This window comes from Bos javanicus, chromosome 16 (genome assembly GCF_032452875.1).
Source record: "Bos javanicus breed banteng chromosome 16, ARS-OSU_banteng_1.0, whole genome shotgun sequence".
Lineage (NCBI taxonomy): Eukaryota > Metazoa > Chordata > Mammalia > Artiodactyla > Bovidae > Bos > Bos javanicus.
Window position 1 is genome coordinate 1,212,296 of NC_083883.1, and position 24,493 is coordinate 1,236,788.

A 24,493-nucleotide genomic window follows, 5' to 3' on the forward strand; every position below is an offset into this window, starting at 1 on the left:
ATATCTGAACATATATATACTACATACGGATAACTAGATTTTGTTTTCTACACCCACTTGGCTTTTAATTTTTAAATAAAAATGATGTTACAATGAATTATGTAATTAATTATACATATAACACCACTTAGTGTATATTCAACTATTAATACCATAAAACCTGTGATGTGAGAAAATTAAATATATATAATTTATCATCTTTCTGCATTTTCATATTGTGTGGATCACAGCAAACTGTGGAAAATTCTTAAAGATATGGGAATACCAGACCGCATTACCTGCCTCCAAGAAAACCTGTATGCATCTCAAGAAGCAACAGCTAGAACCAAACACGGAGCAACATGCTAGTTCAAAATTGGGAAAGGAGTTAACTTAAGGCTATATATTATCACTCTGCTTATTAAATTTATATACTCTGTGAAATGCTGGGCTGGATGAAGCACAAGCTGGAATCAAGATTTCTGGGAGAAATATAAACAACCTCAGATATGCAGATGACACCACTCTTATGGCAGAAAGTGAAGAGGAACTAAAAAGCCTTTTGATGAAGATGAAAGAGCAAAGGGAAAAGGCTGGTTTACAACTCAACATTCAAAACACTAAGATCATGGCATACAGTCCCATAATTTCATGGCAAATACATGGGGTAACAATGGAAATAGTGACAGACTTTATTTTCTTTGGCTCCAAAATCACTGCAGATGATGACTGCAGCCATGAAATTAAGAGATGCTTTCTCCTTGGGAGAAAATATATGACTAACCTAGGCAGAATATTAAAAAGCAGAGACAACACTTTGCTGACAAAGGTTAGTATAAACAAAGCTATGGTTTTTTCAATAGTTATGTATGGATGTGAGAGTTGGATCTTAAAGAAAGCTGAGCATCAAACAATTGATGCTTTTGAACTGTGGTGTTGGAGAAGACTATTGAGAGTCCTCTGGACAGCAAGGAAATCAACCAGTCCATCCTAAAGGAAATCAGTCCTAAATATTCATTGGAAGGACCAATGCTGAGGCTGAAGCTCCAATATTTTTGCCACCTGATGGGAAGAGATGATTCATTGGAAATGACCCTAACGCTGGGAAAGATTGAAGGCAGGAGGAGAAGGGGACAACACAGGGTGAGATGGTTGGATGGTATCACTGATTCTATGGACATGAGTTTGAGCAAACCCCAGGAGATGGTGAAGGACAGGAAAACCTGGCATCCTGCAGTCCATGGGGTCACAAAGAGTTGGCATGACTTAGCAACTGCACAACAACAACATAGTTTATCAAAGTCAGATATTTCTTAAAATAAATTCTATGTGGGAACTTCCCTGGGGGTCCAGTGGTTAAGACCCTGCACTTCCACCACAGAGGGGGAGGGTTCCACTTGGTGCCCTTGGTGTGGGTTAAGATCCCACATACCACATGGCAAGCAAATAAATAAATAAATAGAATTAAAATCATAAAAATAAATAAATAAATTCTATAAATGATGTTTAGGAGCAAAGAGTATTAAAATGACTTAAAACTTTCAATTTTTTATTTTTCACCTATACTCACTTTATATTATCTAATTTTCACTGCATGTTATTATAGATTTGACATATTATCACATATATCCTGACCTAATAGCCTTATAATATGAAACAGAAATTGAAGCCCAGAGGGAATAATATTCTGCAATTCTGTAGACATTGTTTCTTTACTTCCATAGAAATACCTCAAAAAATATATTCCTGAATACAGCACAATGAAACAAATTTGTCTTAAAATATAACTGTAAGTAGTCTCTCAGATGTTATGGCTTGTTTATGTTAAAGTGACACTTGAAAACTCACAAAACAATGACATATGGCTCCTAGGTTTCTGGGAGGACTGATGGATCATACAAGTCCCATTTCTAAACCAAGGAGGGATCCAGCAGTGACCGAGAGCAAAGGGGCAACTAAGAAGCCCTGTAACACTGGGAGGGTGTCTGTTTTAGTTACATCACATGGACTCAAACAGAATCAATGTCGGGGTGAAGAGAAAGTGATGTGGGGGACCACTTCGTTGCAGTTTCAGGAAGGAATAGGAAGTAAAGAAAGTGGTGTCCTTTGACATTGTACAACCTGACAGTTTTGAGGAGGTGATCTCTGCATTATCCATCTCTTGAAGTATTTTATCACACGTGTGAATCATTGCTGTATACTTCTGAGCACAGGTTGCTACTTGTTCTTTAGACACCTCATGCATTGGAGAAGGAAATGGCAACCCACTCTAGTGTTCTTGCCTGTAGAATCCCAGGGACAGGGGAGCCTGGTGGGCTTCCGTCTATGGGGTCACACAGAGTCGGACACGACTGAAGTGACTTACCAGCAGCAGCAGGTGATAAATATTCTTCCTAAATGTACTATAATCATGTATATTACCTCTACAACTTCAGTCTTAATGCAGTTAATTTAATTGTCACAGATGTGTAAATGCAAAATGTGAGCAAACAAGAAAAGATGTGCAAGACATGTACCAGTTTATGCATTCCAGTAATTCAGTAAGTTTCATATTTCTTCTGAGCTCTAACTTGGAATACATACAAAACAAATTACTTTCAGTTATTTTTGTTTATGTCTTCATACTGTTTACTGTTATAGTATTTCCCCTGGATGTCTATAAAGCTAGAATATCCTTCAGACAAAATTCAATTAAATTAATAATTTTCATAAAAGAGATTTCTGTTACAATTATTAATGCTTTTCCTTAGTGTATTCTTTTCTTTATGTGATGACTTCAATATGAAAATACCAAATGTACTTCTGTGGCAGATATTGACAAGAAAAATCTCAAAAACCCTATGTAATTGTGAAAAGTATTTCAGCATTTATGTATAAGATGATGATATATTTGTGGTCATTAATAATTTATTTCCATTCTCTATTTCTCTGGTGTATATTTGGAGGGAGTGAAGTCAATCATCATCACCATAATCTGATTTCTTTCCAGACATATTTTTCTCAGATGCTTCTCTTTCTCTAAGAATACCATGTTTCCTCAGGCTACACTCTGTTTAGACAGAACCCCATCTTATCTTCACAAACCTGACTGCCCATCCAGGCCATGAGGACTAATTCTCCCTAAATCTGTAACATGGATAGCAGCATGCTACTAACAATTGAATAACATAAATTGCCAACCCTAAAGACTTCACCAGAAAATTACTAGAGCTAATCAATGAATATAGTAAAGTTGCAGGATATAAAATCAACACATAGAAATCCCTTGCATTCCTATACACTAATAATGAGAAAATAGAAAGAGAAATTAAGGAAACAATTCCATTCACCATTGCAATGAAAAGAATAAAATATTTAGGAATATATCTACCTAAATAAATTAAAGACCTATGTATAGAAAACTGTAAAACACTGGTGAAAAAAATCAAAGAGGACACTAATAGATGGAGAAATATACCATGTTCATGGATTGGAAGAATCAATATAGTAAAAATGAGTATACTACCCAAAACAATCTATAGATTCAATGCAATCCCTATCAAGCTACCAACAGTATTTTTCAGAGCTAGAACAAAAAATTTCACAATTTTTATGGAAAACAAAAAACCTCGAATAGCCAAAGCAATCTTGAGAAAGAAGAATGGAACTGGTGGAATCAAGCTGCCTGACTTCAGGCTCTACTACAAAGCCACAGTCATCAAGACAGTATGGTACTGGCACAAAGACAGAAATATAGATCAATGGAACAAAATAGAAAGCCCAGAGATAAATCCATGCACCTATGGAGACCTTCTCTTTGACAAAGGAGGCAAGAATATACAATGGAGAAAAGACAATCTCTGTAACAAGTGGTGCTGGGAAAACTGGTCAACCAAACTTTCTAACACCATACACAAAAGCAAACTCAAAATGGATTAAAGATCTAAACCTAAGACCAGAAACTATAAAACTCTTAGAGGAGAACATAAGCAAAACACTCTCTGACATAGATCACAGCAGGATCCTCTATGACCCACCTCCCAGAATATTGGAAATAAAAGCAAAAATAAACAAATGGGACCTAATTAAACTTAAAACCTTCTGCACAACAAAGGAAACTATAAGCAAGGTGAAAAGACAGCCTTCAGAATGGGAGAAAATAATAGCAAATGAAGCAACTGACAAACAACTAATCTCAAAAATATACAGGCAACTCCTACAGCTCAATTCCAGAAAAATAAACGATCCAATCAAAAAATGGGCCAAAGAACTAAACAGACATTTCTCCAAAGAAGACATACAGAGGGCTAACAAACACATGAAAAGATGCTCAACATCACTCATTATCAGAGAAATGCAAATCAAAACCACAATGAGGTACCATCTCACACCAGTCAGAATGGCTGCCATCCAAAAGTCTACAAGCAATAAATGCTGGAGAGGGTGTGGAAAAAAGGGAACCCTCTTACACTGTTGGTGGGAATGCAAACTAGTACAGCCACTATGGAGAACAGTGTGGGGATTTCTTAAAAACTGGAAACAGAACTGCCTTATGACCCAGAAATCCCACTCCTGGGCATACACACCGAGGAAATCAGAGTTGAAAGAGACACGTGTACCCCAATGTTCATCACAGCACTGTTTATAATAGCCAGGACATGGAAGCAACCTAGATGTCCATCAGCAGATGAATGGATAAGAAAGCGGTGGTACATATACACAATGGAGTATTACTGAGCCATTAAAAAGAATACATTTGAATCAGTTCTAATGAGGTGGATGAAACTGGAGCCTATTACACAGAGTGAAGTAAGCCAGAAGGTAAAACACCAATACAGTATACTAACCCATATATATATGGAATTTAGAAAGATAGTAACGATAACCCTATATGCGAGACAGCAAAAGAGACACAGATGTATAGAACAGTCTTTTGAACTCTGTGGGAGAGGGAAAGGGTGGGATGATTTGGGGGAATTGCATTGAAACATGTATAATATCATATAAGAAATGAATTACCAGTCCAGGTTCGATACAGAATGCTCGGGGCTGGTGCACTGGGATGACCCAGAGGGATGGTATGGGGAGGGAGGTGGGAGGGGGTTCAGGATGGGGACCACGTGTACACCAGTTGCAGATTCATGTTGATGTATGGCAGAACCAATACAATATTGTTAAGTAATTAGCCTCCAATAAACAGAAAAGTTAAGTAGCATGGCCAGGTCACACAGCTAATAAAAGGGTGAACCAGGATCTGAAACATAAGCTTTATGCGTTTTTCCATATTTTGAGATAATAAAAATCTAGCTTAAGAAAGAAGAAAAGTAGGAGATGGTAATTTTCATCGTTGAATTCATTAGATTACAATCATTAACCTTAAAAATATGCTATACTTAAAGATATAGCAATTATAAAATCTACATATACATAAATTTTATAACACAGATTAATAATAGGTAATATATGCACTTTCTTAGAAATGGTCAAGAACTGAATTTGTTCCTTATAAGGCTCCAATCTTGATTCAGACCTCTATTGTTTAATGCAAAAGCAACATAAGTCCCCAAAATAAATTTTCTGAGGGGAAAAAGAGTTGCCTTCCTATTCCTACTCCCCACTGAGGAAACTTAAACCCTCCTTACAGGACCCTCAGCAACATCTGTCAAGTTGGAAGATCTCAAACAGCCCAACCATGGACAGGGTGAGGCCTAATCAATTAGAAGGAAATCACTGCAGTGGTAAGTCATAAAGGCAACCATTCTTTTCTGGAAAAGGAATTCAGAGCTGGCTCACATAGAGCTGTCTATGATGCTGATCTCTTTTTGAGCCTGGCTACTCACATTGGTCTTGCTGGTATTTATAATTCTTCATCTCCATTACTTGGTTCATGTCTTGCTGCCTGATACCTTTCCAATGTTGCTGCAGACGACTTTCATCCCCGTAGCCTATTTAGGCAGGGCTTCACAGATTAGGAAACTGAAGCACAAGGAGGTTAAGTAATTTGCCAAGGCATATGGCTAGTAAGTAGTGAAGCTCAGATTCAAGCCCAGCCAGGCCAGCAGCAAAGATCATACCCTCAACCTCCACATAGAATCACTTCCATGAATAAAGGTCTACAAGGCTTAAACACTGCATAGAAGCAGGCAGAAAGAGCCATACTGTGTAACTGAGAGTTCTGGAGCAGATATGGTGGCTATTGATGAGAGCACAATACAATTACAAAAGTAATCCTCAAAATTCTCCAAGCCAGGCTTCAACAGTATGTGAACTGTGAACTTCCCAACATTCAAGCTGGATTTAGAAAAGGCAGAGGAACCAGAGATCAAATTGCCAACATCCTTTGGATCATCAAAAAAAGCAAGAGAGTTCCAGAAAAACATCTGCTTCATTGACTATGCCAAAACCTTTGATTGTGTGGACCACAACAAACTGTGGAAAATTCTGAAAAAGATGGGAATACCAGACCACCTGGCCTACCTCTTGAGAAATCTGTATGCAGGTCAAGCAGCAACAGTTAGAACTGGACATGGAACAACAAACTGGTTCCAAATAGGGAAAGGAGTATGTCAAGGCTTTGTATTGTCACCCTGCTTATTTAACTTATATGCAGAGTACATCATGAGAAATGCTGGGCTGGATGAAGCACAAGCTGGAATCAAGATTACTGGGAGAAATATTAATAACCTCAGATATGCAGATGACACCACCCTTGTGGCAGAAAGTGAAGAGGAACTAAAGAGCCTCTTGATGAAAGTGAAAGAAGAGAGTGAAAAAAATTGGCTTAAAACTCAACATTCAGAAAACTAAGATCATGGCATCTGGTCCCATCACTTCATGGCAAATAGATGGGGAAACAGTGGAAACAGTAACAGACTTTATTTTCTTGGGCTCCAAAATCACTGCAGATGGTGACTGCAGCTGTGAAATTAAAAGACGCTTGCTCCTTGGAAGAAAAGCTATGACCAACCTAGAGAGCATATTAAAAAGCAGAGACATTACTTTGCCAACCAAGGTTTGTCTAGTCAAAGCTATGGTTTTTCCAGTAGTCATGTACGGATGTGAGAGTTGGACTATAAAGAAAGCTGAGTGCCTTAGAATTGATGCTTTTGAACTGTGGTGTAGGAGAAGACTCTTGAGAATCCCTTGGACTGCAAGGGGATCCAACCAGTCCATCCTAAAGGAAATCAGTCCTGAATATTCATTGGAAGGACTGATGCTGAAAATGAAACTTCATTCTTTGGCCACCTGATGTGAAAAACTGAGTCATTTGAAAAGACCCTGATGCTGGGAAAGATTGAGGGCAGGAGGAGAAGGGGATGACAGAGGATGAGATGGTTGGATGGCATCACTGACTCAACGGACCTGAGTTTGAGTAAACTTTGGGAGTTGGTGATGGACAGGGAGGCCTGACATGCTGCAGTGCATGGGGTTGCAAAGAGTTGGACACGACTGAGCAACTGAACTGATACGAGCACACCATGAAAGGAGCAAATGGCCAGCTGGTCACATTTCTATAAAGAAAGAATCTCCTCTTGGAGACCAGTGTGCTTCAAAAGGAGTCCTTCTTCCTTTTCTTATGCTCTTCCCTGGGAGAACTACCAGCATTTCCTCTGATTATGCAACCTTCCTTTATTTTTATTTCCAAGAATCACCAACATCTAAATTTTAAATAGGATTGTCAAGTTTAGGTTACTTTTTAAGTATTAATGTTGCCAAGGATAGGAAGGCATGCTTGTTTTCCCATTTTGTCACCAACACTGTAATTACTATTACTATGAATACTACAATAATAAATAAACAGTAGAGGCATTTTGGGGGGAGATAAAAACTTGATTCTGCATTCAAAGTACCTTGACAACATGACAGGTGTCTCTCTGAGCAAAATCAATCCACAGGAAAAGTGCAGCAAAGTCAGGGGAGGGCACAAACAAGAGGGAAGGAATCATGTTTCTAGGAGGAACACTACACTCCTGCAGGTCAGTCTCTGCATGTAGATCCTGACTGCAAATCAAACCATACCTGAGAAACAGAAGCCAAGGGTGAGCTATCCAAAATTTATAGCTATTATAAACATGCCAACATTATTCAAATAGAGAAATTTCCTGTGAAAAACAAAATGCAAATCTATGCTCGCCTAAGCTCAAAGAAATAAAGACTATTTACTTTTGGACTCTGTGGGAGAGGGAGAGAGTGGGATGATTTGGGAGAATGGCATTGAAACATGTATAATATCATATGTGAAATGAGTCGCCAGTCCAGGTTCGATGCATGATGTTGGATGCTTGGGGCTGGTGCACTGGGACGACCCAGAGGGATGGCATGGGGAGGGACAAAATAAAAATGGCATGGGGACACACAAAATAAAATAAAATAAAATGCAAGACTTTGGAGACAAACAACTGAGATAAAAAATCTGTATCTAAACAAACTTCCTTGATGCCAATGATGTCCCTAAACATAATACTGTATAGGTAACTATCTATTTAAAATTTAAAAATAAAATTTAGATTTAGTAAATATTCATATAGTTTTCTATAAAGTATGTCAATTCACACTTCCACTATGACTTTTCAATGTGAATCATCTGAGTTTTCCACATCTAGTGTTAGCCGCTCAGACGTGCCCAACTCTTCAGTTCTATGGATTGTAGCCCACCAGGATCCTCTGTCCATGGAATTCTCCAGGCAAGGATACTGGAGTGGGATGCTATTCCCTTTTCCAAAGCATCTTCCTGACCCAGGGAATGAACGCAGGTCTGTTGCAGGCATATTCTTTACCATCTCAGGCACCAGGGAAGCCCTTCCACATCTTAAAGAACACTTATTGTTGTTTGTCTTTTCAATCCTTGTCCATTGTGTAGAATATCTGATTCCCTGATGACACAAAAGCTGGAAATAAACTTACATGAATATCCCTTTTAACAAAATGTCTCTTAAAGTCAAAATTCTGTAAAGGTCAGTTAACTGGGCTTGATTGATGGGATTGGGCCTCCTGTAACCCACTGGACTAGAGATGTAATTTTTTCCATCCATTGGTATATATGTGTGTATTCAGTGCAGTGCAGTTCAGTCGCTCAGTCCGACTCTTTATGACCCCATGAACTGAAGCACGCCAGGCCTCCCTGTCCATCACCATCTCCCGGAGTTCACTCAAACTCACTTCCATTGAGTCGGTGATGCCATCCAGCCATCTCATCCTCTGTCATCTCCTTTTCCTCCTGCACCCAGTCCCTCCCATCATCAGAGTCTTTTCCAATGAGTCAACTCTTCGCATGAGGTGGCCAAAGTACTGGAGTTTCAGCTTTAGCACCATTACTTCCAATGAACACCCAGGACTGATCTCCTTTAGGATGGACTGGTTGGATCTCCTTGCAGTCCAAGGGACTCTCAAGAGTCTTCTCAAACACCACAGTTCAAAAGCATCAATTCTTTGGTGCTCAGCCTTCTTCACAGTCCAACTCTCACATCCATACATAACCACAGGAAAAACCATAGCCTTGACTAGACGGACCTTTGTTGGCAAAGTAATGTCTCTGCTTTTGAATATGCTATCTAGGTTGGTCATAACTTTCCTTCCAAGGAGTAAGTGTCTTAATTTCATGGCTGCAGTCACCATCTGCAGTGATTTTGGAGCCCAGAAAATAAAGTCTAACACTGTTTCCACTGTTTCCCCATCTATTTGCCATGAAGTGATGGGACCAGATGCCATGGTCTTCACTTTTGGAATGTTGAGCTTTAAGCCAACTTTTTCACTCTCCTCTTTCACTTTCATCAAGAGGCTTTTTAGTTCCTCTTCACTTTCTGCCATAAGGGTGGTGTCATCTGCATATCTGAGGTTATTGATATTTCTCCTGGCAATCTTGATTCCAGCTTGTGCTTCTTCCAGCCCAGCGTTTCTCATGATGTACTCTGAATATAGGTTAAATAAACAGGGTGACAATATACAGCCTTGACAAACTCCTTTTCCTATTTGGAGCCAGTCTGCTGTTCCATGTCCAGTTCTAACTGTTGCTTCTAACCTGCATACAGGTTTCTCAAAAGGCAGGTCGGGTGGTCTGGTATTGCCATCTCTTTCAGAATTTTCCACAGTTTGTTGTGATCCACACAGTCAAAGGCTTTGGCATAGTCAATAAAGCAGAAATAGATGTTTTTCTGGAACTCTTTTGCTTTTTCGATGCTCCAGTGGATGTTGGCAATTTGATATCTGGTTTCTCTGCCTTTTCTAAAACCAGCTTGAACATCTGGAAGTTCATGGTTCACGTATTGCTGAAGCCTGACTTGGAGAATTTTGAGCATTACTTTACTAGCGTATGAGATGAGTGCAATTGTGCGGTAGTTTGAGCATTCTTTGGCATTGCCTTTCTTTGGGATTGGAATGAAAACTGACCTTTTCCAGTCCTCTGGCCACTGCTGAGTTTTCCAAATTTGCTGGCATATTGAGTGCAGCACTTACACAGCATCATCTTTCAGGATTTGGAAGAGCTCAACTGGAATTCCATCACCTCCACTAGCTTTGTTCATAGTGATGCTTTCTAAGGCCCACTTGACTTCACATTCCAGGATGTCTGGCTCTAGGTGAGTCATCACACCATCGTGATTATCTTGGTCGTGAAGATCTTTTTTGTACAGTTCTTCTGTGTATTCTTGCCACCTCTTCTTAATATCTTCTGCTTCTGTTAGGTCCATACCGTTTCTCTCCTTTATTGAGCCCATCTTTGCATGAAATATTCCCTTGGTGTCTCTAATTTTCTTGAAGTGATCTCTAGTCTTTCCCATTCTGTTGTTTTCCACTATTTTCTTTGCATTGATCCCTGAGGAAGGCTTTCTTATCTCTTCTTGTGGTTCTTTGGAACTCTGCATTCAGATGCGTATATCTTTCCTTTTCTCCTTTGCTTTTCACTTCTCTTCTTTTCACAGCTATTTGTAAGGCCTCCCCAGATAGCCATTTTGCTTTTTTGCATTTTCTTTCCAAGGGGATGGTCTTGAGCCCTGTCTCCTGTAAAATGTCATGAACCTTCTTCCATAGTTTATCAGGCACTCTATCTATCAGATCTAGCCCCTTAAATCTATTTTTCACTTCTACTGTATAATCATAAGGGATTTGATTTAGGTCATATCTGAATGGTATAGTGGTTTTCCCTACTTTCTTCAATTTAAGTCTGAATTTGGCAATAAGGAGTTCATGATCTGAGCCACAGTCAGCTCCTGGTCTTGTTTTTGCTGACTGTATAGAGCCTCTCCATCTTTGGCTGCAAAGAATATAATCAATCTGATTTCGGTGTTGACCATCTAGTGATGTCCATGTGTAGAGTCTTCTCTTGTGTTGTTGGAAGAGGGTGTTTGCTATGACCAGTGCGTTCTTTTGGCAAAACTCTATTAGTCTTTGCCCTGCTTCATTCCGTATTCCAAGGCCAAATTTGCCATATATGTGTGTGACACGTATATGGTTCTCGAGAGAGAGAGAGAGAGAGAGAGAATCCCATCCCTCTAAAATCATCCTAAATATAAATTATTGATAAAGGCATATCGATATAGATACAGCACGTGGTAGCTGGAATGTTCAGTAGTGATTATTGCATTCATAACTCTCTTTTGACCAGTGGAAAATGAGGCCCATGGAGGTAGTGATTTGTTGAAGGTGACAGTTACTGTAAATTGAGTGTTCATACAGACACAATGCTGTTGAAACTGCTTCTCTAGTTCATAGCTTATTTCTAGAGAGGTTTTCAAGCTAAGTTAAATTTGCTGCCTCTGAAGAAAGAATCACATACTTATCAAATCAATAAGAGCTGTTACAATTTTGATTCAACAAACTCTGCTAACTAACTTTCTACCAGTATGAGCTCATGGCTTCTATCATTCTGTATATGACCTAACCACCCTCCCTGGTTATGCTTATTTGTGGGGATACCAATTGCAGAGTAGAAAGAAAGAACTGTGAGAAAAGAATTGACCTAAGTTACAATCTCATTACACACGGCTACTGAAGGAGGCCATGCAATGGGAGTCAGAGATGGTAAATTAAGCCTAAAATTGTTGGGATGATACCTTAATGAGAGGCTGACAAATAATGAAGAGAGGAAACTGGACTGGACAATATAAAGAAAGTGTTAAACCTAAAGTTGAGGTTAAGTGGTCAGGGAGAGGGTTAACTAGCAAGAGAGAAGAAAGCCTTCAATAATGAAAATGTATGCTGTGTAATAAATTACATCAGAGTTGCATTTATTGCAGTGGAAACTATCTTTAACAGTAGTTTTTTCAGAGGAAGGGATAATTTAGAAGGTTGGAATCAACATAAACACACTACTAGGTATAAAGTAGATAATCCACAAGATCTTACTCTATAGTATAGGGAAGTCAATACTCTGCAATAACCTATATGGGATAATAATCTGAAAAAGCATAGATACATGGACTTGTATTACAAATCACTTTTCTGTACAACTGAAACTAAGACAAAATGTTAATCAACTCTAACCCAATATAAAATAGAAATTAAAAGTAAAATTTTGCCAATACAGATCACTGTGAACGTAAGGTGTGGGCAATGCTGGCTTTCGGTGGGGAAGAATGGAATAGTAGCCTTATGATGAGAATCAAGTATCTTGTCCTAAATATGGAACAGGAAATGTCCTAAGTGTACGAGTTCATCACAAAAGATAGACATTGTTTCCTTTGCAGCTAAATGTGCCATTTCAACCATGGCCCTTGGGGCAGGACCAGAGAATTACATAAGAAAAGTACTCTGGGATTTATTAGCCAAATTACTTCTTGGCAAGGTGCAACCAGAGAATTGCATCATTAGGGTTGTTTCAGGCATTTGAACTGATTTGGGAATGGTGTGTCCAACATAGATCACTGTGAAGAGACCTCTGCTCAACTCGGACAATGAATGAATGCAGGGTCCTGAAAAACCAGTCCTAAGGGCAAAGAATTCCAAACATGATATGATGATGGGATGTGTGGTGAGATCTGAAACCCTGGATGACCTGCCTCTGAAGTGGATAAAGATGGATCCTGAAGACGCCACTCATGGCCTGGTGCTGTGAATTTTTGCCATCTCTTTTCAGGGCTCATTCCTGAGGGAGTTATGAAGCTTTATATGATTGTGTAACCTTATGTAAAACAGATAGCGAGTTGAAGGCTGCTGTACAGCACAGGGAGTTCAATGTGGTACCCTGCGGTGACCTAGAGGGGTGCGGTGCCAGAGTGGAGGGTCGGGGCTGGAGGGATACATGCACACACATAGGTAATTTGTTTAACGCACAGCAGGACTAACACAACATTGTAAAACAACTGTACCCCAACTTAAAAAAAAAGTCCAGATTGAATACTCACCTCTCTCACATCTTAATCATTATGTTAAAACAAAAATAAACAGAAGCAAATACAAAAAACCCTGGTTTCCTTATCATATGTAAAGGCATTAATACAGTGTCGTTAGATAAAAAGTTAAAGGAACAAAGTAAAGTATATCTTTTTTTCCTTAAACATACAGTGGGTAGATGGTAAAGAATCCATCTGCAATGAAGGAGACTAGGGTTCAATCCCTGGTTAGAAAGATCTCCTGAAGAAGGAAATCCAGTATTCTTGCCTGGAGAATTACATGGACAGAAGAACCTCGTGGGCTATAGTCCATGGGCTCAGCAAAAGTCACACACTACTGAGTGACTAAGCACTTCAGCACCTTATATGTAAATCATGGCCAGAGAATCCAATTTTACATAACACAAATAAGCTTATTTTTAATAGGCATGGCTATATTTAATAGGTTTTTAACAAAGTACATTGAATGTGGAAGGGGTTTGGACAATAATTAAGAGGTACTGATATATAAAATATACTGAGAAAAAAATCCATTATTTGAAGTTATAAAAGAAAATAGGTGGGTCATGGAGAAAGCAAGGGAATTTCCAAAAAAAACATCTGCTTCTGCTTCACTGGTGGTGCTATAGTCTTTGTGTGGATTACAAAAATCTGTGGAAAAATCTTAGAAATGATGGTGTTTTGCCAAAAGTTTTTTGTTTTTTGTTTTATTGCCAAAAGTTTTCATTTCCTTCTCAGGTTCAAAGGATTTGTTAACAAAGTAACCCGCTCGTTATATACAAATACATAATGCAGATATTTAATAGACAATTATCTAGCTTACTTTCAAGATACTAACATTAATAGAGCAAAGGATACATCACCAAACTGGGTTTTGACCAACATCCAGACTTAAACAGCGCTGGGAGGTTCCATGTCACGGACATCTGGAGTCCCAACTGGGAAAAGGTCCCAGGAAGTACCTCCACTCTGCTCTGTGGGTGAGACTTCAAAGACTGTCCTGATTTTGACTTATAATCCCAGGACAGACTCAAACGGATACATTCATCAATCTGGGACCAAATTGCAAGCCTGGTTTCAAGATAATGCTGTTGGCTTTGCCATGGAAAACTTGGAACATGGCAAAGCCTGGGGCTTGGTTGGCCAGGACCCCTCCAGGGGCTTGGTTGGCCAGGCCCCCTCCAGGGGCTCAACTATCTCAGGATTCCTCCCCCATCTTATCTATGGGGCTGCAAGTCTTGCACTCACAGCGGTCACTCCCAGTCAGGGCAGTGCCCAGGTAGGTTAGAAGCAAGGTCACAGGCCTGCTCTGCTTTGTCTCTGAAGCCTAAACAAGACTATTTATTTACTTTCTTTAACAGATGGGAGTACCAGTATTCATGTACTGTCTCCTGAGAAAATTGCATATGAGTCAAGAAGCAACAGTTAGAACTGGACATAGAACAAATGACTGGTTCAAAATTGGGAAAGGGGTATGACAAGGCTTTATATTGTCATCCTGTTTATTTAACTTATATGCAGAATACACCATAAGAAATGCTGGGCTGGATAAATCACAAGCTGGAATCAAATTTGCCAGGAGAAATATCAACAACCTTAGATGTGCAGATGATACCACTTTGATGGCAGAAAGTGAAGAGGAACTAAAGAGCTTCTTGATGAAGGTGAAAGAGGAGGGTGAAAAAGCTGGCTTACAACTCAACATTCAAAACACTAAGATCATGGTTCACTCACTAAGTCGTGTCTAACTCTTTGCAGCCCCATAGACTGCAGCACACCAGGCTTCCCTGTCTTTCATCATCTCCCAGAGTTTTCTCAAACTCATGTCTATTGAGTCAGAAATGCCATCCAGCCATCTCATTCTCTGTTGTACCCTTTTCCTCCTGCCATCAGTCATTCCCAAATTCAAGGTCTTTCCCAAACATTTGGCTCTTTGGATCAGGTAACCAACATATTGGAGCTTCAGCTTTAGCATCAATCTTTCCAATGAATACTCAGGGTTGATTTCTTTTAATATTGACTGGTTTGATCTCCTTGCTGTTAAAGGAACTCTCAAGAGTCTTCTCCAATACCACAGTTCGAAAACATCAATTCTTTGGACTCAGCCTTCTTTATGGTACAATTCTTACCTCTGTACATGACGACTGGAAAAGCCATATTTTGATGACTACTACTAAAATTCTGTTTAGAATAAAAGTTCCAGTACATGCCACAGATACACAGGGAGCCAATATCAATCATTGCAAATATAAACAATTCTAAACATTACCTTGTGTTTGTTTCTTATCTTCCTGTATACCAATACTTAAAATGAAAACTTTCTCTTTCATTTAAAAGATAGCAATTGGCCTTTTTCTTTTTTTTTTTTTAAATATTAACTGAGGTAATGGCTCACTGGTAAAGAATCAGCCTAATAATGCAAATGATGCAGGTTTAACCCCTTGGTAGGGAAGATCCCCTGGAGAAGGAAATGATAACCCACGCCAGTATTCTTGCCTGGGAAATCCCATGGACAGAGGAGCCTGGTAGGCTACAATAGAGTCAGACACAACTTTGTGACTAAAAACAATGACAGCAAAAGGCAAATGCTAGGAACACCTCAAGAGGTGGAGTTGTCTTTTCCAGTGACCTTTAAAGAAGACCCAGATTCTTCATCCCCCAACTTCTAATCATGAGTTTCTGTACATCTGTGAATAGCACCATATCTGTTCTCTGCAATATTGGCAAGATAGAACATCCACAGGATGATAACCAGTCTCTGAAGTGTAATAGCAATCTAGTACACATGATTCTATGATTACTTAGTGATATTATTGGGGCAGAAGTATAAGGAATAGACTATTCATGAAATTCTGTCAATCCCTGTGATCCCTGTGTCTGTTATTCAACTGAGTCTGGAGGTACAAAACAGAGACATATTTCTTTTACACTGAGTACACATGTGTGCTAAGTCACTTCAGTTGTGCCTGACTCTTAATGACCCCATGAACTAAAGCCCACCAGGCTTGACTGTCGATGGGATTCTCCAGGCAAGAATACTAGAGTGGGTTGCCATGCCCTCCTCCAGGGAATCTTCCCCATTAAGGGATCAAGACCACATCTCATTTCCCCTGCATTGGCAGGTAGGTTCTTTACCATGTGGAAGGCACAGTAAATATACTAGAATAAAGTGAAATAAAGGGAGGGGTTCTTTCTAGTGTATTTGGTAAATTTACAAGGACTCCTTTGCTTAATAATACAAGGGGTCCTCATTTATTTATTCAGTAAGTGTTTTTGAATGGCATTCTGAAGCTCAGAAATATAAATATCAAAATAGATAATGGGTGAACAAGAAAGGAAAGGAACTTGCATCTATCGAGGTTTTAATTACAACACATGGTTTTATGTTTATTCTTATTTATTTATGAATTTATTTTGTATATGAAAGTATTTATTCACTACCTCTACAATTTTACATGCTATGATGATGACACAGTTATAGAGTAATACAAGTACATAAAAATGGTAAAAAAGAAAAACTATTTGACTCACTAATATTCTCTTATTGCTGAGCACCTTTATTAAACCTATTGTTTAAAAAATGTACTGGAATCATAGGATGGTAAGTTGAATTGACATAGGTGGAGGGATAGCTTGGTGAATGCTATCTCACAGGAGGCTTACCCAAGGAAAGAGGTTTAAAAAAGATCCTCTCTGCAAAACAGCATATTGCTCCCCTTTCTTAGTCTGGAGACAAATTAAGATCACCAATGACTACTTTCAACACTCAATTTATGCACAGAGGTAACTAATGGGTAATATCCAGAAGACTGTAATGATGAGACTACAAGAATCTATCAGTACCTGAACTTCAGCTCTCAGAATCTTTACATATGTAGTTTTGGTTGAAAACACTGTATCACTCAGAACACAATTTAGTACTGATTACTTTTTTAATGGCAACTTTCACATCCTTATTCCTTAAGCTGTAGATGAGTGGGTTTAACATGGGGATGACAACTGTGTAGAAGGCAGAGGTTATTTTGTCTGTGTCCATGGAGTAACTTGAGCTGGGTCTGAAATGCATGAACAGGAGCGTGCCATGAAATATAGCCACAGCAGTTAAATGGGAGGCACATGTAGAGAAAGCTTTGCGTCTCCCCTCGGCTGAATTCATCCTAAGGATGGTTGCTATGATGTAGCTGTAGGAGAGGAGGACAGTGATAATGCTGGTCCCCACAACACAATTACTGGATATGAACAGCATTATCTCATTGATGGATGCATCTGAGGAGGAGAGGGCTAGCAAGGCTGGGAAGTCACAGAAAAAGTGATTGATGACATTAGAACTGCAAAATGATAGTCGAAATGTACAACAGGTGTGGATTGCTGACTCTACCAAACCTTCCACGTAGACAACAGATATTAGCTGGGTACAGAGTCTTCTGGACATGGAAACTCTATAAAGAAGTGGATTGCAAGTGGCTACATAATGGTCATAAGCCATGACAGCCAACAATGAGACTTTCTACGTCTGCAAAGGTCCCCCAGAAATACATCTGCATAGCACACAAGTCAAATGGAATCCTTTTATGCTCAGATAGGAAATCAGCCAGCATCTTGGGAGAGACAGCAGAGGAGTAGCAGACATCACAGGAGGAAAGATTGCTCAGGAAATGATACATGGGTGTGTGCAGTCTTGGGTCCACCTTGATCAGCATGGTCATCCCGACACTGGCAACCACAGTTACCCCATAAACCAGCATGAAGAGCACGAAGAGCCCCTGCTGCACGTGCTTTCTGTCTGAAAGTCCTAGGAATGTGAAGTTAGCAGCCACACTGCAGTTCTCAGCAGTCATCACTCAGATCTGTTGGGAAATTCTTGGTTGTGAAAGAGGAAATGGAAATGGAGGGTAAATATGTCAATTTACTATCGTTATAGTTAACCCCCTGGTCCTTTTGTAGATGTAAGTAATCAAGAAAAGAGACAAACCTTCCTAGGACTGCATGAGGCCAACAGACTCTGAGAAATATTCTCCAATTTTGTTTAAATGAAAAAAAAATTGACAACAATACATTTGCAAAGCACTATATAGTTTTGCAGTGCCCTTTCATCAGAACTAAATCAGACTGTTTTCAATCCAACTTGTGTAGTATTTATGACCATGTTTGTGGCTTTCTTGATGGCTGAGATGGTAAAGAATTAACCTGCAATGCAGGATACCTGGGTTTGATCCCTGGGTCAGGAAGATACCCTGGAAAAGGGAACGGCTATCCACTCCAGTATTCTTGCCTGGAGAATTCCATAAACAGAAGATTCTGGTGGGCTCTACAGTCCATGGGGTCGCAGAGTCAGGCACAACTGAGTGACTAACACTTTGCTACTTCTGTCTAACACTAACAAAATGATATACTCTGGGTGAAGCAAGGGTCTGATAATTGGGTGGTTCACATAACTTTTGACAAGATTGCTGTGTTTTTTGGTTTGTTTTGTTTTTCAATGATGTAGAAATGTTGTTACACCCTGTGTTAGAGAAGAGTAGTAAATAAGAAGCACAAGTGATGAATATATTGCTTTCTTATTCCCCCTGTGGAGAGGGCAGAACTATAGCCAGTTCTGAATATAAGAAGTCCCCACTTCCCCATTAACCTCTCACGTCCCTCCAACCTCATCATAGGAGGGATAGATGGTTCATGTTTCAGGACCCGCTGGGACAGAGAGGGTGGTGATTTTTGGATAAGAGGGTGGAAGGGGCTCTATGAACTTAATGCTGAGATGCACATAGAGTAACATGCCAGTGCTGACCATTCTTCTGCTTGGAAGTTGCAGTTATACCAGGGAGATGATGAAGAGCATTTGAGATCCAGTTGCAGAGATGCTGGTAGCAAGGGTCATAGAGGCAAGGAAGAAGGCCTGGTTTGCTGCATGAGTCCTTTCTGCCCTAACCTACTCTCTTCCACACTTTGTATTCTGCCATAACGGTTTCATAAGACACATAACATAAATACTCTCATGGTCACACTTCTGTAACCTCAGAGACATTCACATCTGAGCTGTGGCCCCACTCCAATTCTCTAAACATTTTAACATTGTTTGATTGTTTTATTTGAGCCAGATTTCTCTTCAGTATCTCTGAGTTCTGCCTTTCTTTGGTTTAAGAATTACTTGTCTTTGGAAGGACAATGGAATTCTATGTCCCCCTGTTATATTTTACCCAAACCAATTATGTGATATATAATGTCATCAGTTAGTCAGTTGAGTCACTCAGTTGGGTCTGACTCTTTGTGACCTCATGGACTGCAGCACACCAGCCTTCCCTGTCCATCACCAACTCCCAGAGCTTGCTCAAACTCATGTCCATTGAGTCAGAGATGACATCCAACCATCTCATCCTCTGTCATTCCCTTCTCCTCCACTTGTCCTCTTATGTTCTAGGAGAATTTAAAACACAGGAATTGAATGCAGATGAGGGATACAGAAGAGCATTGGAGCAGTGGTCTAGTGATCACTGTGCAGATTTTCAACCCTAGAACTTAACTTGTATATCTGCTTAGAAAGACATAATTAAGAAAAAATACTTTCCTTTAAAACTTAAAGCATTTATAGAAATATAATATGTATGTTACACATAATGCATAGTATAACAGATAAATATTTAAAATATTAAAAAACATCTGACCATTTCCATAATGTATGTTTGCTCCTTTTATATTCCCTATTTATATGTATTTAAAATAAACAACTACAACTAACTACAATAAAAATGTGTGTACTATTTCATACGTTCCCTTGTTTATATAAAATACCTTCTTTCAAAAAAGCATTAAAACATAAGGAAATCTCAAATATAAATCAAAGAAACAGCAAAGATATCAGTGCCTGTCCCAGAACTCCTGGCTTGTTCGTTGCACGCAGTTCTGTCTGCAGGAGGATTCAGCATTGCCTCCTGCCTGACCCGGATTATATAATCATCCCTGTGTCTGGTCCCTGGGTGGTGAACCCCTAGTCTCTCAGGAATAAGTAACAGATATGATGTAATTTATCATCTGATATTTCATACAAGTAAGCTGATTGCACATGGAATATAGACTTTTAGAAGAGTTTGCCTTTGGTCCCCCTCTACCTTAATGCCCAATATTATACTTATTCAGAAACAGTGAATGCCTCTGATCTGCAAGCATTCCTAATTTCCAGTTCACCAATCCTTATGTAGCCACTTTGTTATCATTCAATACATTAGAAAACAAATGCATGCCCATTCACCCTCACACACTTACACAGACACACAAACACAAACACTCTCCATTAAACACATTCATGAAACAAAGATTTTGTAAAAACATCAAAAATCTCAACATATTTACATTCCATAGGGATAACTAGCTGTTTTCTACACTATTTGGCTTTTAGTTTTTAAATAAAAATGATATTAGGATTATGTGTGTATACAGGGAAGCCTGACGTGCTTAAATTCATGGAATCACAAAGAGTTGGACACAATGACTGACCAACAGCAAGGCTTTTTATATTATATCATAATTACAGTCTGTTAGAAATAATTTTAATAATTATTTAATTGACATTAGTCACTTCCATTATATGGCAAGATTCATTAGTATAAAAGCAGATGGAGTTATGATGAAATAAAGCCCACATAGAGTGCAACAGCAACTTAGAAAACACTAATTTTCAGAAAATTTAAAAAAAAATTTAACACATATAAAGACTTAAGAAACACAAATTTGACAAATGAAGACTGAAAATTTTCCACAAATAAGGAATATTAAACAGAAGTTTAAGATATAAAATGAAACCTGTGGCATTTAGGAAATCATACATATTGCTAGGATTGGAAGATAGTATAAATACAAATGGAATCATACAACATTAGTCAAACCAATTTTGATTTTCATAAATCATTGTGTAACATTGGGAGGAAAATGTATACGAGCAAATTTTCGATGGAACCGTTTTTTATTTTCACATTTCATGAGAGCCTGTTTCACATCTTTGTTCCATAGGCTGTAAATCAGAGGATTTAGCATGGGAATCACAAGGATATAAAACAAGGAGGTCATTTTGTCTTCATCTAGAGAGTAGGAAGCACTTGGCCTGAAATACATGAAGAGCAGAGTTCCCTGAAAAATTGCCACAGCAGTTAGGTGGGAGGTGCAGGTAGAGAAAGCCTTGAACCTCCCCTCAGCAGAGTGGATCTTTATCACTGCTAGGATGATGTAACAGTAAGACACAAAAAGACCTGAGAGGGTGTTCAGTTCAGTGAAGCCAAAAATGATAAATATCACTAACTCATTGACCTGTGTATCTGAGAAAGATAGCAAGAGGAGAGGAGGGACGTCACAGAAGAAATGGTTAATTTCGTTTGACCCACAGAAACATAAGTGGAAGGTTAATATTGTATTTATCGAAGCATCCATAATTCCCACCATATAAACCCCAGCCATCAGCAGGGAGCACACCTTGCCAGACATCTTGACTGTATAAAGCAAGGGGTTGCTAATAGCCATGTACCGATCGTAGACCATGACTGCCAACAGTAGACACTCAGAATCTGCAAAGGTACAGAAGATCAGGAATTGTAGAGCACAGCCATAGCAGGGGATGGATTTGTTCTTGATGAGGAAGCTTGCCAGCATCCTAGGTCCAATGGCTATGGAATAGCAGAAGTCACTGAAGGAGAGATAGCTGAGGAAAAAGTACATGGGTGTGTGCAGCTGGGGCTCTGTTCTAACTAAAACGATCATCCCGAGATTTGCAACAAGAACAATGAGATAAACAACCAGAAACGTGGTAAATAGAGTCACTTTGATTATAGGGCTACTACTAATTCCCAAGAGAAGGAATTCTTTCAAGGAAGTGCAATTTTCCCCATCCATTCTTCTTTATTCTTCTTGTAAAAATGCTCCAGAAATGACTGAGACAATGACAGATCAATGTTTTCACTCTTTTTGAGACAAAATATTATCTGTAAATCAGATAAAATTAATTCCAGTACATTTTATTCTGAGAAAATAGCCCATACAAATTTCCCCACTATTTGATTTTAAAAGATTAAGTGTAGGATAGGAGTTTTGAGAAAGTCTGACTCTAAATTTGGATGTCATCTATGATGTATGTGACTAGTTGGAACATTCACTGCTTTATCTCAGCAATCAGTTCTTTACTGAAAGCTCATTGCATGTCAAACATAATATGAAAGTAATACCTTAATTAAAGACAAGGTTGGAGTATTCAACCTTATATTTTACAGATACCTATCCAACTAAGAATACAAGTGATTGCACTTCTTGAGTACTTAAGAATCATGTGTTTATTTCTTTGTTTGCTTGTTCAATCGCTAAGACGTGTCTGGCTCTTTCAACTCAATGTTGAAGCCTACCAGGCTCCTCTGTCCATGGTAAGGACACTGGAGTGGGTTGCCATTTCCTTCTTCAGGGTGTCTTCCTGAATCAGGGATCAAACCCCCATCTCCTGAACTGCAGGTGGATTCCTTACCACTGACCCACCTGGGGAGCCTAGTTTGCTTATTATTATGTATTAAATAGTGACAGAATGAACTTATCTCTGCAGAATGAACAATATGGTTACTGTCTCTGCTCTACTTTTTAATGTAGATATTGAGCATTAGATATATTTTAGTAAAATTGTCTCTAGAAATATTTTACTGCTTTGCCACATTATTATTACTTATGTGCAGGAGCAGTCTGGTGCCAAAAGACATGTCTCTTGACCAGATAAAGAAAAATTCTGGAAACAAGCAGAAACAAGAAACTTTAGCTAATGCATTTTCAACCCTTTAGATTTTAACCTGGCTTGTTCATTAAAAATAGATGGGACAAAAGTAACAAACATATATTTGATATAAGCTTCTATTTGTGTGTATGTTTATATGTATGTGCACATGTGTGCTTGTATGTGCATGCACTCTGTTGATATATGAGAATTGGAGTATGAATGATGAACTGATTTTGCTTTAGACTTGAGTAAATATGGTATGTGGTTTTTATGGAATTGAATTTGCACAATTATTAATAGTATTAGTATTGTAACAAGTCATTATGCACAGTGGCAAAGAATTTGCCTGCAATGCAGGAGACACGGCTTCAATCTGGAGCTCAGGAAGGTGCCCTGGAGAAGGAAATAGCAACCTACTCTAGTATTCTTGCTGGGAAAGTCCCATGGACAGAGGAGACTATTGGGCTACGGTCCTTGCAGTCACAAAGAGTCAGACATGACTGAGTAATTGAGCACACACAACATGAACAATATGATACTTTTTACTGTTAAAATATTCAAAAAAATCTTAAATCTTAGTTATACCTTCTCATACTGCTTAAAAAAATCAATATAGTTTTGGAAGTTTTGGCCACAGCAATCAGAGCAGAAAAAGAAATAAAAGGAATCCAAACTGGAAAAGAAGAAGTAAAACTCTCACTATTTGCAGATGACATGATCCTCTACATAGAAAACCCTAAAGACTCCACTAGAAAATTACTAGAACTAATCAATGACTATAGTAAAGTTGCAGGATATAAAATCAACACACAGAAATCCCTTGCATTCCTATACACTAATAATGAGAAAACAGAAAGAGAAATTAAGGAAACAATTCCATTCACCATTGCAACGGAAAGAATAAAATACTTAGGAATACATCTACCTAAAGAAACTAAAGACCTAGATATAGAAAACTATAAAACACTGGTGAAAAAAATCAAAGAGGACACTAATAGATGGAGAAATATACCATGTTCATGGATTGGAAGAATCAATATAGTGAAAATGAGTATACTACCCAAAGCAATTTATAGATTCAATGCAATCCCTATCAAGCTGCCAACAGTATTCTTCACAGAGCTAGAACAAATAATTTCACAATTTGTATGGAAATACAAAAAACCTCGAATAGCCAAAGCGATCTTGAGAAAGAAAAATGGAACTGGAGGAATCAACCTACCTGACTTCAGGCTCTACTACAAAGCCACAGTCATCAAGACAGTATGGTACTGGCACAAAGACAGAAATATAGATCAATGGAACAAAATAGAAAGCCCAGAGATAAATCCACGCACATACGGACACCTTATCTTTGACAAAGGAGGCAAGAATATACAATGGATTAAAGACAATCTCTTTAACAAGTGGTGCTGGGAAATCTGGTCAACCACTTGTAAAAGAATGAAACTAGAACACTTTCTCACACCATATACAA

At 38.7% G+C, this 24,493-nt stretch overlaps 1 protein-coding gene and 1 pseudogene across 1 annotated transcript; both read right to left on the bottom strand.

The window, feature by feature from the left end:
• Positions 1 to 16,922: 16,922 nt before the first annotated feature.
• LOC133227394 (olfactory receptor-like protein OLF2) lies at positions 16,923 to 18,121 on the bottom strand (annotated as a pseudogene).
• A 3,058-nt stretch (positions 18,122 to 21,179) lies between these two features.
• On the bottom strand, positions 21,180 to 22,290 carry LOC133228264 (olfactory receptor-like protein OLF2). The gene has a single exon (XM_061383785.1). It carries the CDS (start codon positions 22,155 to 22,157, stop codon positions 21,180 to 21,182), a length of 978 nt encoding a protein of 325 aa, XP_061239769.1. The 5' UTR covers positions 22,158 to 22,290.
• Positions 22,291 to 24,493: the final 2,203 nt, after the last annotated feature.

Bases quoted from the DNA above. Each gene is read 5' to 3' on its own strand.
- LOC133228264 (XM_061383785.1), bottom strand. From the start codon at position 22,157: ATGGATGGGGAAAATTGCACTTCCTTGAAAGAATTCCTTCTCTTGGGA.